The 24,883-nt window shown below is 43.0% G+C and overlaps 3 protein-coding genes across 3 annotated transcripts; all 3 read right to left on the bottom strand.

The window, feature by feature from the left end:
* On the bottom strand, positions 1–1,205 carry LOC108701993 (P2Y purinoceptor 1). The gene has a single exon (XM_018237001.2). It carries the CDS (start codon positions 1,051–1,053, stop codon positions 1–3), a length of 1,053 nt encoding a protein of 350 aa, XP_018092490.1. The 5' UTR covers positions 1,054–1,205.
* A 7,352-nt stretch (positions 1,206–8,557) lies between these two features.
* Positions 8,558–10,501, bottom strand: LOC108701992 (P2Y purinoceptor 1). Its single transcript, XM_018237000.2, has one exon. It carries the CDS (start codon positions 9,960–9,962, stop codon positions 8,943–8,945), a length of 1,020 nt encoding a protein of 339 aa, XP_018092489.1. The 5' UTR covers positions 9,963–10,501; the 3' UTR covers positions 8,558–8,942.
* A 6,293-nt stretch (positions 10,502–16,794) lies between these two features.
* LOC108701991 (P2Y purinoceptor 1) lies at positions 16,795–19,189 on the bottom strand. Its single transcript, XM_018236999.2, has one exon. It carries the CDS (start codon positions 17,870–17,872, stop codon positions 16,865–16,867), a length of 1,008 nt encoding a protein of 335 aa, XP_018092488.1. The 5' UTR covers positions 17,873–19,189; the 3' UTR covers positions 16,795–16,864.
* Positions 19,190–24,883: the final 5,694 nt, after the last annotated feature.

The following is a 24,883-nucleotide window of genomic DNA, read 5'->3' as shown; positions in this document are numbered from 1 at the left end:
TTAACGTTCTTCAGATACTTGTTCAAGCTCCTTCAGGTTAAAGTCTAGGGTTTTGGTGTCCTGGTTGGCTTGATTTCTTCCCAGGAACACAAACCTGTGGCAGCAGGATTTCTTCTTCAATTTCTGGAACTGTGAAACAAAGTTCTCATTGGTCACTAGGTAAAGAAGAGGGTTTATGGCGCTGTTGAGGCAAGCCAAGCCTCTGGTGATCTGGTAGGTGACGTAGAGGTCCTCCAGAGCCTTGGTGCATGTTCCTTGCAGTTGCCACGTTCTGGAGAACAAATTAAAATTCCGGAAGCTGTAATAGGGGAAAAAACAGAGAAAAAACAAAATCAAAACGATCAAGACCAGTTTGATACTTTTTCTTTTCACGTTGGGATTCACGCTTCTGTTATTTTTCAAGACCAAAAGAATGCGGGTGTAGCAGCCGACGATAATGAGGAACGGTATGAAGAATCCGGTGACGGTTACAACCATGGAGTAGGGCGTGTAGGTGGGTAGATGCTCGTTGATGACAGAATCGTGGCAGTAGGTGTCGTTTTTGTCCATGTTTGTAAATAGAAGGTTTGGTAGAACCTGAATAATCACCCAAACCCACAACAGGAGGCTGATGTACAGCGAAGGACGCAAGTTCTTAAATCGCCCTAAAGTCTTCATCGGGTGGACAATGCCCAGGTAGCGTTGGACACTGATACAGGTGAGAAAGTTGATGCTGGCGTACATGTTGACGTGAAAGAGACAGCGAGCCAGGCGGCAGAATTCATAACCAAACACCCACACTCCTTTGTTGGCGTAATACGACACGAAAAACGGAAGAGTGATGATGTAGAGGAGGTCGGCCAAGCCGAGGTTCAGCACGAAGACGTTCAAAGAAGTCCACTTCTTCCAGTTGAGAAAGGAGTTCCACAAGCCGAAAACGTTGCCGAGGAACCCGGCCAGGAAGACGACGACATAAACAGCCGACAGGTATTGGAACGTGAAGTCTTTGTTTATCAGGCACTTGGAGCTGACGTTGAAATTCCCAGATGTTCCGAAGAAGTCGTCCATCTCCATTGTGTAGAACAGAAGGAGGTTATGGTTAATGCACTCGCCTTCACAACTGGCACCTCACTGCAATTTTTTTGTTTTCTAGGTTTACTCCGATTCTGTTCCGAGCATCAGGAAAATTTACAGAAACATGTCGGTGTCTGGTCACATCTTCTGAAGCTGATTTTAGTTTTAAGTCATCAGGGTTGGATGAGAAGAGTTCCAATGTGAGAATGAGCCGCAGAGTGAGCTCTTTTGGGAGTAATGAGACGGTTGCTCTGGGTCTGTATAGTTCTCAAGATAAACATTCACTCCCTCCAGCGCGGAAAGCTCATAAATTGAAGCTGTAGATCCCTCCGTTGCATGGTCTTCTCCTACAGCATGGCGCCTGTATCTGGCATCATGCCATGCTCTTGTCACCGGCATAGTATTCTCTCACTTATGGCATTCCTGCAATTATTCCCACCAGCTAGTGCTGAAAATAAACCTAAGGGTCTGTAGTGAGAACACAATAATTCTAAAAATGCTGTCCAAACATTGTGCACAGGCCTCGTCTGAGAAGCCTAAAGCATCAAACACTTTAATGTTCAGTTCCTCTAGAGAGAACTACGAGGCCCAATCCAAACTGGTTCTTTGTTCAAGGGGTGCCCACATTGGCATAGTTTTAAAATCTCTGTACAGGCTATTGGGAAAAGACATGATTGTCTGTTCCTGCTGAATTGTGCTTAGTACAGGGGAATATCTATGCTGCCATAGTTTTATGGGATCTCTCTGTACAGACTATGAGCAAACTTAGAGGACTGTTCCTGCTGAATTGTGCTTAGTACATGGGAATACCTATGTTGCCATAGTTTTATGGGATCTCTCTGTACAGACTATGAGCAAACTTAGAGGACTGTTCCTGCTGAATTGTGCTTAGTACATGGGAATACCTATGTTGCCATAGTTTTATGGGATCTCTCTGTACAGACTATGAGCAAACTTAGGGGCTGTTCCTGCTGAATTGTGCTTAGTACAGGGGAATACCTATGCTGCCATAGTTTTATGGTATCACTCTGTACAGACTATGAGCAAACTTAGGGACTGTTCCTGCTGAATTGTGCTTAGTACATGGGAATACCTATGTTGCCATAGTTGTATGGGATCTCTCTGTACAGACTATGAGCAAACTTAGGGGGCTGTTCCTGCTGAATTGTGCTTAGTACATGGGAATACCTATGCTGCCATAGTTTTATGGGCTCTCTCTGTACAGACTATGAGCAAACTTAGGGACTGTTCCTGCTGAATTGTGCTTAGTACAGGGGAATACCTATGCTGCCATAGTTTTATGGGATCTCTCTGTACAGACTATGAGCAAACTTAGGGGCTGTTCCTGCTGAATTGTGCTTAGTACAGGGAATACCTATGCTGCCATAGTTTTATGGGCTCTCTCTGTACAGACTATGAGCAAACTTAGGGGCTGTTCCTGCTGAATTGTGCTAATACAGGGGAATACCTATGCTGCCATAGTTTTATGGGCTCTCTCTGTACAGACTATGAGCAAACTTAGGTACTGTTCCTGCTGAATTGTGCTTTGTACATGGGAATACCTATGTTGCCATAGTTTTATGGGATCTCTCTGTAAAGACTATGAGCAAACTTAGGGACTGTTCCTGCTGAATTGTGCTTAGTACATGGGAATACCTATGTTGCCATAGTTTTATGGTATCTCTCTGTACAGGCTATGAGCAAACTTAGGGGCTGTTCCTGCTGAATTGTACTTAGTACAGGGAATACCTATGCTGCCATAGTTTTATGGGATCTCTCTGTACAGACTATGAGCAAACTTAGAGGACTGTTCCTGCTGAATTGTGCTTAGTACAGGGGAATACCTATGTTGCCATAGTTTTATGGGATCTCTCTGTACAGACTATGAGCAAACTTAGGTACTGTTCCTGCTGAATTGTGCTTAGTACAGGGGAATACCTATGCTGCCATAGTTTTATGGGATCTCTCTGTACAGACTATGAGCAAACTTAGGTACTGTTCCTGCTGAATTGTGCTTAGTACATGGGAATACCTATGTTGCCATAGTTTTATGGGATCTCTCTGTACAGACTATGAGCAAACTTAGGGGACTGTTCCTGCTGAATTGTGCTTAGTACAGGGGAATACCTATGCTGCCATAGTTGTATGGGATCTCTCTGTACAGACTATGAGCAAACTTAGGGGCTGTTCCTGCTGAATTGTGCTTAGTACAGGGGAATACCTATGCTGCCATAGTTTTATGGGCTCTCTCTGTACAGACTATGAGCAAACCTAGGGGACTGTTCCTGCTGAATTGTGCTTAGTAAAGGGGAATACCTATGCTGCCATAGATTTATGGGATCTCTCTGTACAGACTATGAGCAAACTTAGGGGCTGTTCCTGCTGAATTGTGCTTAGTACAGGGGAATACCTATGCTGCCATAGTTTTATGGGATCTCTCTGTACATACTATGAGCAAACGTAGGGACTGTTCCTGCTGAATTGTGCTTAGTACAGGGGAATACCTATGCTGCCATAGTTTTATGGGCTCTCTCTGTACAGACTATGAGCAAACCTAGGGGACTGTTCCTGCTGAATTGTGCTTAGTACAGAGGAATACCTATGCTGCCATAGATTTATGGGATCTCTCTGTACAGACTATGAGCAAACTTAGGGGGATGTTCCTGCTGAATTGTGCTTGGTACAGGGAATACCTATGCTGTCATAGTTTTATGGGATCTCTCTGTACAGACTATGAACAAACTTAGGGGCTGTTCCTGCTAAATTGTGCTTAGTACAGAGGAATACCTATGCTGCCATAGTTTTATGGGATCTCTCTGTACAGACTATGAGCAAATTTAGGGGACTTAGCCGTGTCCTTTTCTCACTTCTTGTTAAAACATTATAACACAGCAGGAAGCTAATGGGAAGGAATAAGGACAATTGTGCTGGTAAAGACATAATATCTCTGTAGTTAAGGGCAAAACTGTAGCCAGAACCAGTGAGAGCTTCATAGAGGAACATTCATAAATGGACTCCTTAATAATTACACTGAAAAAGTCATTTTACAGCCCGTTCAACCTCTGGAATATGGAGGAGTAGTTGTCGTGGGTAGGTCAGGAATATCTCCCAGCACAGCGAGAGCAAAGTACAATAATGAGTCAAAGGGCTAAATGTCAGCGATGAGTAAACTGTCAGTTCCTGCAGTGATGCGGTGTTGGTGCCTCTCATTGAAGCAGCTGAGGGAAACTTGATGGGATTCATCCAGCATTACATGTTGTTATGTAACATAGGGAGATCATTGTGCGGCTTCTCTATTCTATAATAATATAATACAATAATAATAATAATAATAATAATATAATACACAAAAGCCATGAATATCTTGTAAATTCCTTATAAACGGTCAGTTCTGATGTCATCAGTTATAAACGGTGAGTATATTAGAAGTTACCTCGGTAACTTATAATATCCTTATATTTTACAAGAGGGGGTACTTTATTCACTATATAAACTGTATTCAAACAGGGGAAAGGAGGAAAATGTAGTTGTTCAGCAGCTGAACAACCCTCATTGGGAATTCTCTAACATTCATTCTGTCACTGACCCTGGAGAGGTGATAATTAATTAATAAAAGAAGGCAACCCTGGTGTTGCTGAACTACAGCTCCCAGCATGCTCTACTTCTTGAGATTATATTGGAATATCCTGGGATTTGTAGGCATGTGATCAGGGCTGGATTTACAATTTAGGCACAAGGTCCCATGCCTAGGGTGACTCTTGGGTGCAGGGCAGGGGTAGGATGAAGAGGCCTAGGGTGCAACAATAAGGGGGAGCCAGTCTCCTTCTCCAGTGCAGGTCGCATAATGTTAGATTGCGATGTCCCCATGATTCCCTTAAATGCTAAATGTGAAATCTTTTGTGCAATTTTTATCGCTTTTGGTTTTGCAGGGAATTTCCCAACAAACCTCCCCTACCTCGTCGTACTTGTAACTGCAGATCATGGCCTCTCCTGTTCATAGTCCAGTCTCCTATTCGTATCAATGCATGGTTGCTAGGGTAAGTGGGACCCTAGCAACCAAGTTGCATAATGCCATAGGGGCCGTGCCTTATTCTTCCAGACTTGACCTGCGCTCCGAGTCCATAGGTTACTTTTATAGAAACTGCTCGATGGACTTGGAGCCTGACTTTATACATTAATGACTCTAACAGACTCTATACTGGCCTCTATATGGACTCTCAGGCTGCAGAGCATGTGGCAAGTCTGTAATTTATTATTTATTTTTCTTCTTCTTTTTTTTTTTTTGTATTAGAGATCTTTGTTGCAGTTTCCTATATCTGGTATCTATATCTCCTATATCTGGTATCTATATCTCCTATATCTGGTTCTGCAAGGCTTAAAGGTGCCCATAGACGTAACAATTGTGATCTTTTTTGGAAAAGATGTTTCCAGGAAAGATTGTTGGTTCCAATACACAAGTGTAGAGCTGAATGGTCAGATATACAATAGAAACAATAGAATTCTACCTGTATCTGACAATTCAGCACTAACAATGGCCGATGTTTTGAAGGCAACTGATAATAATTTTCCGTCCATCCCGATCGACGAGCCGACCAATATCTAAGTCTTCCACCATAATCGCACAGAATATCGTACGAAAATTTGATTTGTACGATATTATCTGTGCGTCTATGGCCACCATTAGCAACACAGCTTAGGGATTATAGAGGATTTCGATCCTCCAAGGAAAATTTGGCCGAATCTGAATTTGAACATGGCCGGTTTGGCCAGGCAGAAGGATTCGGCCCAATCCTGCTGAAAGAGGCCGAGTCCCAACCGAATCCTGTATATACACAGTTCAAGAGGACCCGCAGCTTGAATATATATATATATATATATATATATATATATATATATATATATATATATATATATATATATATATATATATATATATATATATATATATATATATATGTATAAACACTATAAAGGTGGTATATTGAATAAGAAGCATACCCTGTAATATTGTTCTACGTTGTGGGCAAGTAGAGCCTTATCCCTCCAGTCCAAAACTGTTTTCCCAGGTTCCCTTTGGGTCACATCACCCATTTAACATTGAGCCAATAACCCTACTCATTATTATATAGGAATGACTGCAGATTCTCAGTACTCATTGCACTGGTCAGGTCTTGTGTTTAAGTCCAACCTATGTACTTTGGGTTCTCTCTGATAAAGTTGCCCATTGGGTGTGTGAATGTGTGTGGGACCTTGGACTGTAATCTTCACTGGGGCTGGGACTGATCTCCGTGTAAAATCTATAGTTTATATAAACAAGCTGCTGTGTAGCCATGGGGGCAGCCATTCAAGCACAGGATACACAGTAGATAACAGATAAGTACTACTATAGTTTATATAAACAAGCTGCTGTGTAGCCATGGGGGCAGCCATTCAATCACAGGATTCACAGTAGATAACAGATAAGTACTACTATAGTTTATATAAACAAGCTGCTGTGTAGTCATGGGGGCAGCCATTCAAGCACAGGATACACAGTAGATAACAGATAAGTACTACTATAGTTTATATAAACAAGCTGCTGTGTAGCCATGGGGGCAGCCATTCAAGCACAGGATACACAGTAGATAACAGATAAGTACTACTATAGTTTATATAAACAAGCTGCTGTGTAGCCATGGGGGCAGACATTCAAGCACAGGATACACAGTAGATAACAGATAAGTACTACTATAGTTTATATAAACAAGCTGCTGTGTAGCCATGGGGGCAGCCATTCAAGCACAGGATACACAGTAGATAACAGATAAGTACTACTATAGTTTATATAAACAAGCTGCTGTGTAGCCATGGGGGCAGCCATTCAAGCACAGGATACACAGTAGATAACAGATAAGTACTACTATAGTTTATATAAACAAGCTGCTGTGTAGCCATGGGGGCAGCCATTCAAGCACAGGATACACAGTAGATAACAGATAAGTACTACTATAGTTTATATAAACAGTCTGTTTTATATCAGATTAAAGAAGCTGTAAACCTGCATCAAAATACTAAACCCTCATTTGCTGGGGCCTGTTTGTTTATTTGCAAGACTTACACAACATATTAAATTCACTAAATACATGTTTTTCCTATATATATATATATATAGATATATATCTATATATATATATATATCAAAAATAAACATTTTTGCTTCTTAATGTAAATCTACAATAGCTGAGATGCCTCTAACAGTGCTGCCGATTATGTACAGACAAGAACAGGGAAATTCATAAAAAAAGACGGTCCATTAATTAGGCAGAATAACGTTCCAAAAGGCTTGTGTATTCCTGGGATAAATATTGCTTTAAAAATGGACCAAAAGTCATATTTACCATATTTAAGTGCAGATCAGGTGTGTGTGGGGGGGGTATTACTATTCAGGCAGGTAAATGGATGACTAGTGAAAATGAATCCTGGAAACATTATTTTGTTTAGCTTTTCTTGCTGACCCCAACAATTTACATTTCTGGATAACGGCTCTTTCCGTAATTTGGCTCTTCATACCTTAAGTCTGCTAGAAAATCATATAAACATGAAACAAACCCAATAGGCTGGTTTTGCCTCCAATAAGGATTAATTATATCTTAGTTGGGATCAAGTACAAGCGACTGTTTTATTATTACACAGAAAAAGGAAATCAGTTTTAAAAATTTTGGATAAAATTAAGTCTATGGGAGACAGCCTTTCCGTAATTCCGAGCTTTCAGGATAATGGGTTTCCGGAAAACCGATCCCTTACCTGTATTAACATGCACAGCAGTGCCTACATGATGTCTAATATATTTAATACTGTTATGAATAAACCATTTGAGAGTCAGTGGAATGTTGAGGGAAGATAATATTTGACAGGGGCATCTGGACTTTATGAACTGTCAGTAGATGACTCTCCCGAGATACTGAATCAGAGCTCTGCGTAGTAGTAGTAGTAGTGGTAGTAGTAGTAGTAATGATAGTAGTAGTGGTAGTAGTAGTAGTAATGATAATAGTAGTGGTAGTAGTAGTAGTAGTAATGATAATAGTAGTGGTGGTAGTAGTAGTAGTAATGATAATAGTAGAGTAGTAGTAGTAATGATAATAGTAGAGGAGTAGTAGTAGTAATGATAATAGTAGAGGAGTAGTAGAGTAGGTTAATTCGCCCCCGCTCCCCAAAGCAAAATCAGTATAGGTCATATGATTGTTATACACGCAGGGACCTTTAGAGGGGTGAAAATAAGGGGCGCCGATCTGAATTCCAGCAGCTACAGGTTGGAGAATTTAGTTCAGAGTTGCCAGGTTTAATTTTCAAAACCAGCCAAAGTCGGCTACAAAACCAGCCCAAAACCAGCCAAGAGGCGCTTCAAAAGTAGCCCAAAAAAAATGTGAGATTGTGACGGGAGACTGGGGTTCAGAGCCCAAAATCTGGTAACTCCCTACTTCTACACAAGTCAGTCCCATTGCATGCTGGGTATTGTAGTCTTACATTAAACTTGGCAGTTGGCAAATTGTTAAACAAAACACTATATTACCCAACATGCATTGGGAGACGCAGGCTTGGCATATTGGGGCAGGAAAAAACGTTGGCTGGTTTTCAAAGTACAAACCAACAAGGATCCCAAATCCGTAGCTTGGCTAGTTTGTACGCCTGGGCTTTAATTTAGTAGCCCAATTTAGCTGGAAAACCACCAACCTGGCAACCCTGATGCAGTTAGATCAAGATGGTCCTGCATTTTGAAGGTTTGCACCTTGCAGCACCCATCCACAGCTCAAGACTGTAGGGAGTTGTAGTTCCAACAGCTCCACCCCAACTAGAGTTGCTGGCCAGGCCTTCTATCCTCCTGGACCTCCAACTAGCTCCTGCCTCCATGATTATGCCTCTGATTCTGATATCTCTTTAAGTTCAGTATTCCCAGAAAGAGTGATGTCCTGATTCCTTCCGAGAAACACAAAAGCACGCAAGGTGGACCTCCGCATCTTCTGGAACTTCATAGCAAAGGTCTCATTGGTCACAAAGTAAAGGAGAGGGTTGATGGCGCTGTTCATACTGGCCAACCCTCGCGTGACCTGATATACGATATAGGCGCTCTTCAGGGAGGGAGAGCATGTCCCCGCCTTCTGCCAAAGTCTCGAGAACAAATTGAAGTTCCGTAAAATATAAAAGGGGAAAAAACAAATGAAAAACAAAGCCAGCACTATCACCACCAGCTTGATGCTCCTTCTCTTTAAAACCGGGTCGATATTTTTATTTCTCCGGAGGACGGTCAGGACCCTGGCGTAACACACCACGATGATGAGGAACGGGATGAGAAACCCGGTGACGGTTAAGATCATTGTATAAAGTGTATAATATTTCAGTTTCTCCAGATTTTCGTTGCTGGTGGAGTCGTGGCAGTGGGCGATATCGGGGTCGCTCTCGGAGATAAAAAAGCTGGGGATAACCTGGACAATGACCCATATCCACATGAGCACACTGATATAAACAGAGAGGCGCAGGTTCTGGAAGGTCCCCATCATTTTCATGGGATGGACAATTCCCAGGTAGCGTTGGACGCTGATGCAGGTGAGGAAGCTGATGCTGGAGTACATGTTGACGTGAAAGAGGCAACGGGCGAGGCGGCAGAATCCATGGCCGAATAACCACACTTCCCCCTTGAGATAATAGGACACGAAGAACGGCAGGGTGATGACGTAGAGGAGGTCGGCGATGCCGAGGTTCAGCACAAAGACGTTGAGGGACGTCCACTTCTTACGGTTGATCCTCAAGTTCCTCAAGCCGAAGACGTTGGCAAACAAGCCGACGAGAAAGACGATGAGGTAAACAGAAGGCAAGTAGCGGAATGTGAACTCCTTGTTTACTGTGCAGCTGGAGCTGTTGGTGGAATTTTCCATGATTCCATCAGAAGGAGAAGAAGCACAAGAGGGAGCTCAGCTATTGCCGTGGGACAACTCCATTGGTTTCCTCCCAGACAATACAGGGAATGTCCAACCAGAGACAAAGTGGCATCTCCGCTTCACACCGAACTCCCCAATCTTTAACTTGTTTCTTTCTTACTCTTCATGGCAACGTCCCGTTGTGTGAAAATAAACAGAAAGTGAGAGCAGGTGTGCCCAGCCTCCGCTACACATTCTGCTCCACTCACTAAACCTCCCGGCAGCTCCACCCAGCGCTGGTTATCTCTGGAGAGCTGCTGCCAAACCAACCCTGTGATAAATACCTCCTGCCTCTTCTTTTTCAGTGGCCGGGCGAGATAACTCCCTGCAAGAGAATAGCTGACAATGATCCGTCACTATTTGGTTTTTGCTGCGTGGGTTTAACTTTGCCTTGTAACTTTGCAATTGGAATATGTGTGTGATGTGTTTGTCTGTCAGAATGAAGCAAGTCCCATAGTCCGTCTGCTGACACCCGTCAAATGTCTAGTTACTGGAAATCAGTGTGTTCAACTTTGAGTTAACTTTTACTATGACGTAGAGAGGGATATTCTGCGACAATTTGCAATTGGTTTTCGTTTTTTATTATTTGTGGTTTTTGAGTTATTTAGCTTTTTATTCAGTAGCTCTCCAGTTTGCATTTTAGGCAATCTGGTTGCTAGGGTCCAAATTACCCCAGCAACCTTGCAATGATTTAAATAAGGTTTGCTGCTTTGTCCCTGCATGAATATACTGCTATACACTAAAATGATTTGCTGAATTGCACAGAGGGATAACTGTGCTGCCTGAGTTTTAAGCATTTGTTTATATAGTGTGTGAGCAAAATAGCTCCGCCTGCACTGTACTAAGTATATGGTAAGCGCTATCACTATTACCATGACCATGCAGTAAGAACCATGCCCAGTACTATGCTGCCATAGTTTTATGGGATCTCTCTGTACAGACTATGAGCAAACTTACGGGGCTGTTCCTGCTGAATTGTGCTTAGTACAGGGAATACCTTTGCTGCGATAATTTTATGGTATCTCTCTGTACAGACTATGAGCAAACTTAGGGGCTGTTCCTGCTGAATTGTGCTTAGTACAGGGGAATACCTATGCTGCCATAGTTTTATGGGATCTCTCTGTACAGACTATGAGCAAACTTAGGGACTGTTCCTGCTGAATTGTGCTTAGTACAGGGGAATACCTATGCTGCCATAGTTTTATGGGATCTCTCTGTACAGACTATGAGCAAATTTAGGGACTGTTCCTGCTGAATTGTGCTTAGTACAGAGGAATACCTATGCTGCCATAGTTTTATGGGATCTCTCTGTACAGACTATGAGCAAACTTAGGGGCTGTTCCTGCTGAATTGTGCTTAGTACAGGGGAATACCTATGCTGCCATAGTTTTATGTGATCTCTCTGTACAGACTATGAGCAAACTTAGGGGGCTGTTCCTGCTGAATTGTGCTTAGTACAGAGGAATACCTATGCTGCCATAGTTTTATGGGATCTCTCTGTACAGACTATGAGCAAACTTAGGGGCTGTTCCTGCTGAATTGTGCTTAGTACAGAGGAATACCTATGCTGCCATAGTTTTATGGGATCTCTCTGTACAGACTATGAGCAAACTTAGGGGCTGTTCCTGCTGAATTGTGCTTAGTACAGGGGAATACCTATGCTGCCATAGTTTTATGTGATCTCTCTGTACAGACTATGAGCAAACTTAGGGGGCTGTTCCTGCTGAATTGTGCTTAGTACAGAGGAATACCTATGCTGCCATAGTTTTATGGGATCTCTCTGCACAGACTATGAGCAAAATTAGGGGCTGTTCCTGCTGAATTGTGCTTAGTACAGGGGAATACCTATGCTGCCATAGTTTTATGGGATCTCTCTGTACAGACTATGAGCAAACTTAGGGACTGTTCCTGCTGAATTGTGCTTAGTACAGGGGAATACCTATGCTGCCATAGTTTCCAGACTAAGGCAGGCAAAAAATCTATGGCACCCGAGTAGAGATGCCAACCTCATCTGAAGGGATGTGGCACTACCTGCTCCACACCTCATGCCCCAACACAACCCCTTTCCACCACAATGACCACAATGAATTTCAATAGAGTCGGCGAGTTTAGTTTCGGGTGCACATTATTGATAGTGGGTGATGGACCTGTTACTGAGGGTGATCAGGCTGAAATCAGAGTGGCTACTAAAAAATACAACTTTCACTTGTCCGGCCAATAAAAGGGTGGTGAGCGCTGGGGCCAGTACAGATGAATCCATGGGCTGCAGTGTAGCTGGGGCAACAACTTTCACAATAAAGCTGCACATTAGGAACATGCCCCTGGTACTGCCCCTAGTACTGCCCCTAGTACTGCCCCTGAGCAATGGTTGAGAATTTCACTTGGTTTATTACTATTTCCCCAGAGTCATTAGCCCACACCCCAATGTCCCGTAGCCCATGACTCCTAATGGCTTCTTGTATTTGTATCAAGCACAACAAGTCAGTTGATAAGGAATGTTGCCATTTTTGAGAACAACGGCATCTTGGGCAAGTCTGAAGCTGCAAGCTGAGCCATTAACTCCTTCATAGAAGCCAGGCCACTACAGAGGGTTAGTCTCCGGGCAACAAATCTCTTCTTCGGGCGACTAATCTCCCCGAACTGCCTTCCATCGGCTAGAATGTTAATTGCCGGCGGGGTGGCACTCTGAGCGCTTCGTTTTCTGAAATCGCCCGAAGTTTCCTCGTGAGGACGAATCGCTCCGAGTGCAATTCTGCCGACGATTTACATTCTAGCCGGCTGGAAGGCAGTTCGGGGGGATTAGTCGCCCGAAGAAGAGGAGATTTGTCACTGAGCGACTAATCTTCCCGAATCTGAGCGTATGGCTCTGCCTAAAGAATTCTATGGACGGAGTGGAATGTCAATGCCATAAGGAATTTCATACGTAGGCTCTGCTCTGCTCAAGTCATGTGAATGGGAGAAGTAAATCAGAGGAGTGTAAATAGTACTGCTGAAAGGCACTTTATAGGTTAAAGTAATGGAATCAACCTGTAATATTGATTTGCTTGGCACCTGCATTCAGTCAACAGAACTGGAGATAAGGGAGAATGAGAAGTGACACAAGGGCAAGTGTTTTATGATCTGGATGGGAAATAATAAGGAGGTGGATCCGGACTGACACAAGGACAAACAAAGCCAACACTCCAGCAATGTCCCAGGAGGAAGTGAATCCCAGAGACTTTGACTCCAAAAACCAGTTCATAAAGTAATGGGGATGGGATTGGCTTATGCAGTGGAAGGGGGCGAGTTGGCTGGGTTCATTAACAAGATTATATCCTTATAAACGGTGAGTTCTGATGTCATCGTTTATAAACGGTGAGTTCTGATGTCATTTCTGTCACATGACTCACTACAACTTGTGTATTATAATAAATAAAATACCCCCAGTTGCAAAATATGAGGATGTTAGAAGTTACCTCGGAGTTCCATAATCTTCGGCCTCGTGTTTTTATATGGTCATAAAACTCCTCTGTAACTTATAATATCCTTATAATTTACAAGAGGGGGTACTTTATTCACTATAACACGAGAGAGGTCACTTACTGTATTACTGGAAAGTAAATTCACAAGGCGTTGGCTGTAGAGAGAGAATCTGTGGTTTGTGTTTTATACTGACTTCTTGAATTTAGGTTTGTGAAGTTGTACAAAGATCAAACTTTATATTCATTCTGGCCTCATAATTTACCAACATGTTAAATAGAGATACTGTAACTGCAACAATATTTTGTTTAGAGACTTAAAAACTGCAGGGAAGATAAACAGATCTGTCCCTCTCCTTCTCTCCCAGGATCTCTGCAGGTGTCAACATTCTCTGTTTACACCCCTAATATCTCGGGTGTGGGAGTGTGACTGTGGGATAGCAGGTATAGTAGGGAGAGATGGTGCCTATAGTAACAGTGGATAATAGTCTCTGTGAAGGGAATGTGACTTAGGGATAACAGGTATAGTAGGGAGAGATGGTGCCTATAGTAACAGTGGATAATAGTCTCTGGGAAGGGAGTGTGACTGTGGGATAGCAGGTATAGTAGGGAGAGATGGTGCCTATAGTAACAGTGGATAATAGTCTCTGGGAAGGGAGTGTGACTGTGGGATAGCAGGTATAGTAGGGAGAGATGGTGCCTATAGTAACAGTGGGATAATAGTCTCTGGGAAGGGAGTGTGACTGTGGGATAGCAGGTATAGTAGGGAGAGATGGTGCCTATAGTAACAGTGGATAATACTCTCTGGGAAGGGAGTGTGACTGTGGGATAGCAGGTATAGTAGGGAGAGATGGTGCCTATAGTAACAGTGGATAATAGTCTCTGGGAAGGGAGTGTGACTGTGGGATAGCAGGTATAGTAGGGAGAGATGGTGCCTATAGTAACAGTGGATAATACTCTCTGGGAAGGGAGTGTGACTGTGGGATAGCAGGTATAGTAGGGAGAGATGGTGCCTATAGTAACAGTGGATAATAGTCTCTGGGAAGGGAGTGTGACTGTGGGATAGCAGGTATAGTAGGGGGAGATGGTGCCTATAGTAACAGTGGATAATACTCTCTGGGAAGGGAGTGTGACTGTGGGATAGCAGGTATAGTAGGGAGAGATGGTGCCTATAGTAACAGTGGATAATAGTCTCTGGAAGGGAGTGTGACTGTGGGATAGCAGGTATAGTAGGGAGAGATGGTGCCTATAGTAACAGTGGGATAATAGTCTCTGGGAAGGGAGTGTGACTGTGGGATAGCAGGTATAGTAGGGAGAGATGGTGCCTATAGTAACAGTGGATAATACTCTCTGGGAAGGGAGTGTGACTGTGGGATAGCAGGTATAGTAGGGAGAGATGGTGCCTATAGTAACAGTGGATAATAGTCTCTGGGAAGGGAGTGTGACTGTGGGATAGCAGGTATAGTAGGGAGAGATGGTGTCTATAGTAACAGTGGATAATAGTCTCTGGGAAGGGAGTGTGACTGTGGGATAGCAGGTATAGTAGGGGGAGATGGTGCCTATAGTAACAGTGGATAATACTCTCTGGGAAGGGAGTGTGACTGTGGGATAGCAGGTATAGTAGGGAGAGATGGTGCCTATAGTAACAGTGGATAATAGTCTCTGGGAAGGGAGTGTGACTGTGGGATAGCAGGTATAGTAGGGAGAGATGGTGCCTATAGTAACAGTGGGATAATAGTCTCTGGGAAGGGAGTGTGACTGTGGGATAGCAGGTATAGTAGGGAGAGATGGTGCCTATACTAACAGTGGATAATAGTCTCTGGGAAGGGAGTGTGACTGTGGGATAGCAGGTATAGTAGGGAGAGATGGTGTCTATAGTAACAGTGGATAATAGTCTCTGGGAAGGGAACTGTGGCTGTGGGATAGCAGGTATAGTAGGGAGAGATGGTGCCTATAAGTAACAGTGGATAATAGTCTCTGGGAAGGGAGTGTGACTGTGGGATAGCAGGTATAGTAGGGAGAGATTATGTCTATAGTAACAGTGGATAATAGTCTCTGGGAAGGGAGTGTGACTGTGGGATAGCAGGTATAGTAGGGAGAGATGGTGTCTATAGTAACAGTGGATAATAGTCTCTGGGAAGGGAGTGTGACTGTGGGATAGCAGGTATAGTAGGGAGAGATGGTGCCTATAGTAACAGTGGATAATAGTCTCTGGGAAGGGAGTGTGACTGTGGGATAGCAGGTATAGTAGGGAGAGATTATGTCTATAGTAACACCTTACTTACAGAGAATAAATGACAAATATCATTTACCTATAAATGTTGTATAATAACATTAGTATCCTATAAACTCTACAAAACAATAAACATTTCAGTACATGACAATACATCGATACATTATAACAGGGAGGTTCATTACAAGTATCTAACATAGTAGGTAACATTACTCACTCAGTGGTGCTGGGACTTTGTTTATCCCATTTAATACTCTCTCACAAACCATTACATAAAAACACCTTTAACATATAATACACAATATATCTGCTACTCAGTGCAGTTTCACAAAAAACTTATAGAACATAACTGATAAGGAAATATCACAATGACACAATGCATTGCCCAATCTATGGTGGATTGTGTATTTATTTACAGCTCTTAGTTTTATGCATCAATCAAAATACTTTTTCCAGCTTTCATATGGGGGTCACTGACCCCACCTAAAACACAAATGCTCGGTAAGGCTACAAATCTATTGTTATTGCTACTTTTGATTACTCGTCTTTCTATTCAGGTCCCTCCTATTCATACTCCAGTCTCTTATTCTTATCAATACAGGGTTGCTAGGGTCATTTGGTCCCTAGCAACCAGGTGGCTGAAATTGCAAACTGCAGAGCTACTGAATAAAAAGCTAAATAACTCAAAAACCACAAATAATAAAAACTGCAAATTATCTCGGAATATCACTCTCTACATCATACTAAATTTTATTTTAAAGCTGAACTCTCATTTAACCAATTAAACTCCAGTCTAGGTTCTCGGAAGCTATCCGGGAATAATGCAGTCAACAAATAATCGTTCCCCTCTCTTGCCTTTTGGCTCAGTGGTTTGTGAGCCACTACCCTGTCGGTCCTTATGGGCTGTCCATATGTACGGCAAAAGCCTGGCCAAGGAAAATAAAATAACACTGTCCCCCCTGCTCATGGTGCTACCTTAACATTATCCCATTCTTCCAATAAGTGAACGGAACAGACCAACTTACGCAAGAGGGAGAGCTGTTATCAATAGTTCTTTGGGCAATAAACAATATTCTTTCTTTTTTTCTTTTGCCCCTGTCCTCTGTCTGTGCCGTAGGCTACTAGTTCCAGTTTTGTCTCCAGCTCAACAGTCAATCATTATGCTCCTCCTAGCCGTCGGCATTAACCGTTAGCGTTGGATTCCGAGTCCTCCCAATATACACACACGCGTGCCATGTTTTCGTCTTCGCCTTCTTAATTGTCAACAAAAAGTTCTCGCCGGTGACGAAGTAAAGCAATGGGTTAATGGCGCTGTTCATACTGGCCAAGCCCCGGGTGACCTGGTAGGCGATGTAGGTGTTCTTCAGAGCCGGACTGCACTTTCCTTGCAACTGCCAAAGTCTGGCGAACAAGTTAAAGTTCCGCAAAATATAAAATGGGAAAAAACAAACAAAAAACAGCGCCAGGACAATGCTGATCAGTTTTATGATTCTTCTTTTCACCGCCACGCCGATATTTTTGTTTTTCCAGAGCACTTTGAGGACCTTGGCGTAACACACCACGATGATGAGAAATGGGACGGAAAATCCGGTAAAGGTCAAGATTATGGTGTAAATGGTGTATCTCCTGACGTTTTCGTGCCTGTTGCTGGTGGAGTCGTGACAGTGGTCCGGATCGGTGTCGTTGTTTGTGATGAAGAAACTGGGCGCCACTTGAATGATCACCCACAGCCACACCAGGGCGGTGATTACAAGAGCGTGGCCCAAACTCTGGTATTTAACCAATGTCCTTAAGGGGTGGACAATGCCCAGGTAGCGTTGGACGCTGATGCAGGTGAGGAAGCTGATGCTGGCGTACATGTTGACGTGAAACAGGCAGCGAGTCAGGCGGCATAATCCGTACCCGAAATGCCACACTTCTTTCTTGGTGTAATACGACACAAAGAATGGCAGGGTGATGACGTAAAGGAGATCGGCGATGCCGAGGTTCATCACAAAGACGTTGACCGGTGTCCATTTCTTCCGGTTTATACACAAGTTCCACAAACCGACACCGTTGCCGACCAGTCCCACCACAAACACAATGAGGTAGACCGAGGGCAAGAAGCGGAACGTAAACTCCTTGTTGACGGAGCACATGGTCCCGTTGGAAGTAGAGTTGGTGTCCACTGGATCCATTATCTCATTGGCTTTAGAAGATGAACTTCAGAGCTTTCTCTGGCATTTGTTAGACTTCAGAGCTTTCTCTGGCATTTGTTGAACTTCAGAGCTTTCTCCAGCATTAGTTGAACTTCAGAGCTTTCTCTGGCATTTGTTGGACCTCAGAGCTTTTTCCAGGATTTGTTGAACTTCAGAGCTTTCTCTGGCATTTGTTGAACTTCAGAGCTTTCTCTGGCATTTGTTGGACCCAGTGATTTCTCCAGCATTTGTTGGACTTCAGAGCTTTCTCTGGCATTTGTTGAACTTCAGAGCTTTCTCCAGCCTTAGTTGAACTTCAGAGCTTTCTCTGGCATTTGTTGAACTTCAGAGCTTTCTCCAGCCTTAGTTGAACTTCAGAGCTTTCTCCAGCCTTAGTTGAACTTCAGAGCTTTCTCTGGCATTTGTTGGACCTCAGCGCTTTTTCCAGCATTTGTTGAACTTCAGAGCTTTCTCTGGCATTTGTTGAACTTCAGAGCTTTCTCTGGCATTTGTTGGACCCAGTGATTTCTCCAGCATTTGTTGGACTTCAGAGCTTTCTCTGGCATTTGTTGGACCTCAGAGCTTTTTCCAGCATTTGTTGGACCTCAGAGCTTTCTCTGGCATTTGTTGAACTTCAGAGATTTCTCCGTAACATTTCTGTAAACCTCAGCTCACTCACCCCTGGAGAACACAGGAAAACAGATGACATTTGCTCCCGCTGTCCTTCAGTTCATCCGGTGCAGAAGGAACATCCAATTAGTTCCCCTTATCACAACGCAATTAGACTGTTGTCCGGCTTGAGAATATTCCGAGTGACTTTATCGACTCCTCCCAGACTTTTTTCAGCTCTATGAAGATGTTGGCAAACGACTCACTGACAGTTAATACAGCAGTCACATCTCCTAGCTGCCACTTCCCCACCGATCAGCCTGTGAAATCATACAAAGATAATGAGTCAATTTTATTTTATAAACAATTACAAGAAATACTGATGTTCAAACAGATAAAAATGTAACCGCATGTGACATAGAGGTCTATCACTAGTTCACAGGGCGGAAGCACAATCACTAGCCATCAATGAATTTGGATGTCACAACTGCCGCCCCTTCCTAGCTGTCAGCTATCACATGGCATCTGACTTTTAGTCTCTGAACTGCAGAGATCATGAGATATAACGCCATGATGTTCATCTGATAATCCGTTAACTGGCTCAGTGTTGAGTGAGTAGAACAGGGTAATGGAGCAATATAAATTATACTGTAAATGATAAGGATATTAGAAGTCACTGAGGGGTTCTGTGACCATATAAAGGCACAAGGCTGCAGGCTGAGTTATACAGGGAACTCTGAGTATCACTCATGTATTATAAGGGATAATGTACCCCCCTACTGTAAATGATAAGGATATTAGAAGTCACTGAGGGGTTGTTCTGTGACCATATAAAGGCACAAGGCTGCAGGCTGAGTTATACAGGGAACTCTGAGTATCACTCATGTATTATAAGGGATAATGTACCCCCTACTGTAAATGATAAGGATATTAGAAGTCACTGAGGGGTTCTGTGACCATATAAAGGCACAAGGCTGCAGGCTGAGTTATACAGGGAACTCTGAGTATCACTCGTGTATTATAAGGGATAATGTACCCCCTACTGTAAATGATAAGGATATTAGAAGTCACTGAGGGGTTCTGTGACCATATAAAGGCACAAGGCTGCAGGCTGAGTTATACAGGGAACTCTGAGTATCACTCCTGTATTATAAGGGATAATGTACCCCCTATTGTAAATGATAAGGATATAGAAGTCACTGAGGGGTTGTTCTGTGACCATATAAAGGCACAAGGCTGCAGGCCTCCTTCCCTTTCCCCTCTCACTGTATAATGTGTTTGGGCAAATGTTCCCACTGCCTCTCACTGTATTTCATATATTTGTCCCTCCCTACCCTCTGCCTCTCACTATATAATGTATTTGGAGTCATTGTTATGGGAAGTCTCTGTACCATTATTTAAAAGAAAAGTTTCTGCAACCAAGCGACTTCCTCTCCTCCCTCATGTTGTCGGTTTTACTTGCCCTTTCAGCAGTTACACGGGGACCGCATCCTGTTTTCTGCTGCTCTCTGGTCTCACAAATGTCACTTGCTTGTACTATATATTATTATATCTATTATACACGTATACATTGATACAGCTGCCACTGATACTGAATTATAGGAGGTGTAAGTCTATGATGTCACTGCTGTGACCTGATGATGCTGAATTATACGATGTGTAAGTCTATGATGTCACTGCTGTAACCTGATGTTGAATTATACGATGTGTAAGTCTATGATGTCACTGCTGTAACCTGATGATGCTCACACTGTTCCCAGATTCAAAAACAAAATGTAAAAGCCGTGACTTGTTCCTTATTAAGGGATGTAGCTTTGAGATTATTGAGTTATTGAGAATTTTATTCAGCAGCTCTCCAGTTTGCAACTTTTGCAATCTGCTGTTGCTAGGGTCCAAATTCCCCTAGCAACCATGCATTGATTTGAATATGAGACTGGAATATGAATAGGAGAGGCCTGAATAGAAGGATCAGTAATAAAAAGTAGCAATAACAATACATTTGTAGCCTTACAGAGCATTTCTTTTTTTAGATGGGGTCACCGACCACCATTTGTAAGCTGGGAAGTGTCAGAAGAAGAAGGCAAATAATTCAAAAACTATATAAAAAAAATAATGAAGACCAATTGAAAAATTGCTTAGAACTGACATTCTATAACATAAGTTAACTTAAAGGTGAACTGCCCCTTTAAAGTGTGTTCTAGAAGGACTAATTCTAAGCAACTTTTCAGTTGGTCTTCATTATTTCTTTTTTATGTTTAGCTTCTTTTGCAGTTTTGATGTTTTGGAGCCAGAGGGTGATGTTAGCAGAGATCAAGCCGAGCAGAAAACATTAAAAAAAAAAAAAAAGAAGAAATTTACAAACAAACAGGAAAGTGTTGAAATACTTGAAATGACAATGACGGCAACGTTTCACCGAGTCGTTTTCCTGTAGGCGCAGCTCTGATTTCCGGAAACAAACACTGCAAGTTTAGTTATTACTGACTTAACCCGCAGTTCATCTTATTTTCTCCATTATTCCCACCTTCACCTCCCGTAGTCCTCCCGTCATTTTATTCTTCCCCATTACAAGTGACCAACTGCAGGAGGGGCTTATGGGAAAGGTCCGATGATGTGATCATAACAACATAAGTGCTAATAGCTTGTATAGAGGTATTCCAATAAAATACTGAATGTAAGCATAGGTATTCCCCTGTACAAAGCACAATTCAGCAGGAACAGCCCCCTAAGTTTGCTCATAGTCTGTACAGAGAGATCCCATAAAACTATGGCAGCATAGGTATTCCCTGTACTAAGCACAATTCAGCAGGAACAGTCCCCCTAAGTTTGCTCATAGTCTGTACAGAGAGATCCCTTAAAACTATGGCAGCATAGGTATTCCCCTGTACTAAGCACAATTCAGCAGGAACAGTCCCTAAGTTTGCTCATAGTCTGAACACAGAGATACCATAAAACTATGGCAGCATAGGTATTCCCCTGTACTAAGCACAATTCAGCAGGAACAGTCCCTAAGTTTGCTCATAGTCTGTACAGAGAGATCCCATAAAACGATGGCAGCATAGGTATTCCCCTGTACTAAGCACAATTCAGCAGGAACAGTCCCTAAGTTTGCTCATAGTCTGTACAGAGAGATCCCATAAAACTATGGCAGCATAGGTATTCCTCTGTACTAAGCACAATTCAGCAGGAACAGTCCCTAAGTTTGCTCATAGTCTGTACATCCCATAAAACTATGGCAGCATAGGTATCCATAAAGCACATTTCAGCAGGAACAGCCCCCTAAGTTTGCTCATAGGTACAGAGAGATCCCATAAACTATGGCAGCATAGGTATTCCTGTACTAAGCACAATTCAGCACAGTCCCTAAGTTTGCTTCAGTTACTCATAGTCCATGTACCCCTGTACTAAGCACAATTCAGCAGGAACAGCCCCCTACGTTTGCTCATAGCCTGTACAGAGAGATCCCATAAAACTATGGCAGCATAGGTATTCCCCTGTACTAAGCACAATTCAGCAGGAACAGTCCCCCTAAGTTTGCTCATAGTCTGTACAGAGAGATCCCATAAAACTATGACAGCATAGGTATTCCCCTGTACTAAGCACAATTCAGCAGGAACAGTCCCTAAGTTTGCTCATAGTCTGTACAGAGAGATCCCATAAAACGATGGCAGCATAGGTATTCCTCTGTGCTAAGCACAATTCAGCAGGAACAGTCCCCTAAACTTGCTCATCGCCGGTACAATGACAGTGACTCATTTGTGTATTTAGACCCTCTATTCATATTTCAGTCTCTTATTCAAATCAGTGCCTGGTTGCTAGGTTAATTTGTACCCTAGCAACCAGATTGCTGGAATTTCAAAGTGGAGAGCTGCTGAATAAAAAGCTAAATAATTTTTAAAGCCACAAATAAAATAACATTAAAACCAATTGTAAATTGTATCAGAATGTCCCTTTCTACACCCTACTAAAAGTTAACTCAAAAAAAATTTCCCAGGCTGGTTGGTGGAAGTGATGTCACTTGGGGGCAGCATCGGACATAAATACAGTCCTGATTTAGGGTCTGGCCACACAGGCAGATTCGGGGAGATTAGTCGCCCGGCGACAAATCTTCTCTTCCTTGGGACGACTAATCTCCTGAAGTGCCTCCCACCGACTGGAACCTAAATTGCGCTTTGTTTTCTGAAGTCGTCCGATGTGGTCTCACGAAAAAACTTCGGGCGACTTCAGAAAACGAAGCGCTCCGAGTGCTTAACCCAGCCGGCGACTTTTATTCTAGCCGCACGTCTCGCGCCAGGGCCCGCCCCCCTCTAGTTACGTTTCTGCGGACGACTAATCTCCCCGAATCTGACCATGTGTCTCTGCCCTAAGAGTCTGGCAAGTAATCTGTATATTTTTGGTGGATGACTTTTGTTTACACTGAAGAAATGTTGAGACATAATAAATATGTACAATAGAGAATGGAATAACATCCACACACTTCCCTGCACACGGCGCATTGATTTACTACAAACTGACAGTTACAGTAACAATTCTGGGCGGCAGTGAGTCCAATGTTGGCGCGAGAGAGAGAGAGAGAGAAAGGTAAAGTGTTTGGAAATCTTCATTAAGAGCAGAAAACAGGAAGGGAGGGACGAATTCTTTGTTACCAAAGAGTAAAATCATGTTTTTCCCTGACCTTGTTTTGTTACTGGTGCTCGGCGTCAGCTCAGATACCCTGCAAGAATAGTAATATTTTCCCCAGGGTTTAATACAGGGGTGCAATACAGGGGTGCAATACAGGGGAGCAATACAGGGGTGCAATACAGTGGAGTAATACAGGGGTGCAATACAGGGGAGCAATACAGGGGAGCAATACAGGGGAGCAATACAGGGGAGCAATACAGGGGAGCAATACAGGGGAGCAATACAGGGGAGCAATACAGGGGAGCAATACAGAGGTGCAATAGAGGGAAGCAATACAGGGGAGCAATACAGGGGAGCAATACAGTGGAGTAATACAGGGGAGCAATACAGGGAAGCAATACAGAGGTGCAATACAGGGGTGCAATACAGGGGAGTAATACAGGGGTTACAATACAGGGGGGCAGACGTCTAAGTGCTACTTGGACCTGAGGGGCCCCGCTGGGCAGAAAGAATGACATTACACCCCACAGCAGTGTGACTGTAGCAATGGTTTTGTATATTGAGGTTGCCAGATCAGTGATTAATGGGGGGTGACAAGGGGATATGGGGGGGCACATTTTGGGGTAACAGGAGTAAAACGCTAACCCTTAGCCTTATGGACCGATCCTTCCTGAAAATAAGTATGAGTACCACACGAAAACAGAAAGGGTCATTTATTTAACCACAGGATAAGCTTCTCTCTGTCACCCCCTAAATTGCTCATATGAATGGGGCAAAATGGGGCGTGTGTGTGTGTGTGTGTGTGTGTGTGTGCGCTACTATAGGAGATACATAAAAGAATAATCTACCGTCCAGGTATTGGGGTCACTGACCCCATCAAGTTTAACAATTCCCAGAGGTTAAATAGTCAAAAATAGGTTTTTTTTTAACTCTTACTAGAATGTTAAAATTATGAATATTTAGAGACAACCCCCCAACCATTTGCCATCAAAGGGTAAGTCATCCTACCTGAATTTACTATTGAAAGTCGTTCAGTCCTCAGTGGAAGAATAAGCAGAGAAGGGTAACTTTTCCCCATCTGTGAATGTCGGTAAACTAGAAACCCAAGCAGTGACTATGAGAAGCTACAGGGACACTGTGTGTGTGTATATATATATATATATTATAGAGGGTATGCGTTGCTATCAGTTCCACGAAGTTCTGCCCGTATTCGCCATGAATCATTTTATAGACTCCCTTGTGGCCTGTATTTTTAGCAGCAGCTTTCCCACTAATACACACACATAAACACATACACACACACATATATATATATATATATATAAAACACAGTGCCAGGAAGGAAATATGTGACAATTGGCTACAGCCAAAAAATTCTATGGAAGTAGTGACGGGAAAAACATTCTAAAGAAATTCAAGTGGTGTAAATAATGAGCAGTTTCATGTAGAACCGACGTGACAATGTGTCCCTTCTGCTTATTAATATGAAATAAATATTTCTCAAACTTAACTCTTTCTGGATCATACAAGTGCTGCTCACATTGAATTGTGGGCTACGAATGTGTAGGTAATTGCCCAGCCTGAAGGTCAGTTAGGGGGAGATTTGGGGTGAGTGCTTATTTGTACCCTGGGTACCCCTGGAACTATAGCAGGGTGACTGTTACCCCAATGTTTCTATATATCTGTAACCTTGTTATGAGCGAAGGGGGCCCAGTCTGAAGGCCAGTTGGGGGAGATTTGGGGTGAGTGATTATTTGTGCTCTCTGTACCCCTGGAACTATA

This window comes from Xenopus laevis, chromosome 9_10L (assembly GCF_017654675.1).
Source record: "Xenopus laevis strain J_2021 chromosome 9_10L, Xenopus_laevis_v10.1, whole genome shotgun sequence".
NCBI lineage: Eukaryota > Metazoa > Chordata > Amphibia > Anura > Pipidae > Xenopus > Xenopus laevis.
This window is presented reverse-complemented; position numbering and strand designations above follow the sequence as displayed.

Coding starts and splice junctions, on each gene's coding strand:
- LOC108701992 (XM_018237000.2), bottom strand. CDS start 9,962: ATGGAAAATTCCACCAACAGCTCCAGCTGCACAGTAAACAAGGAGTTC.
- LOC108701993 (XM_018237001.2), bottom strand. CDS start 1,053: ATGGAGATGGACGACTTCTTCGGAACATCTGGGAATTTCAACGTCAGC.
- LOC108701991 (XM_018236999.2), bottom strand. CDS start 17,872: ATGGATCCAGTGGACACCAACTCTACTTCCAACGGGACCATGTGCTCC.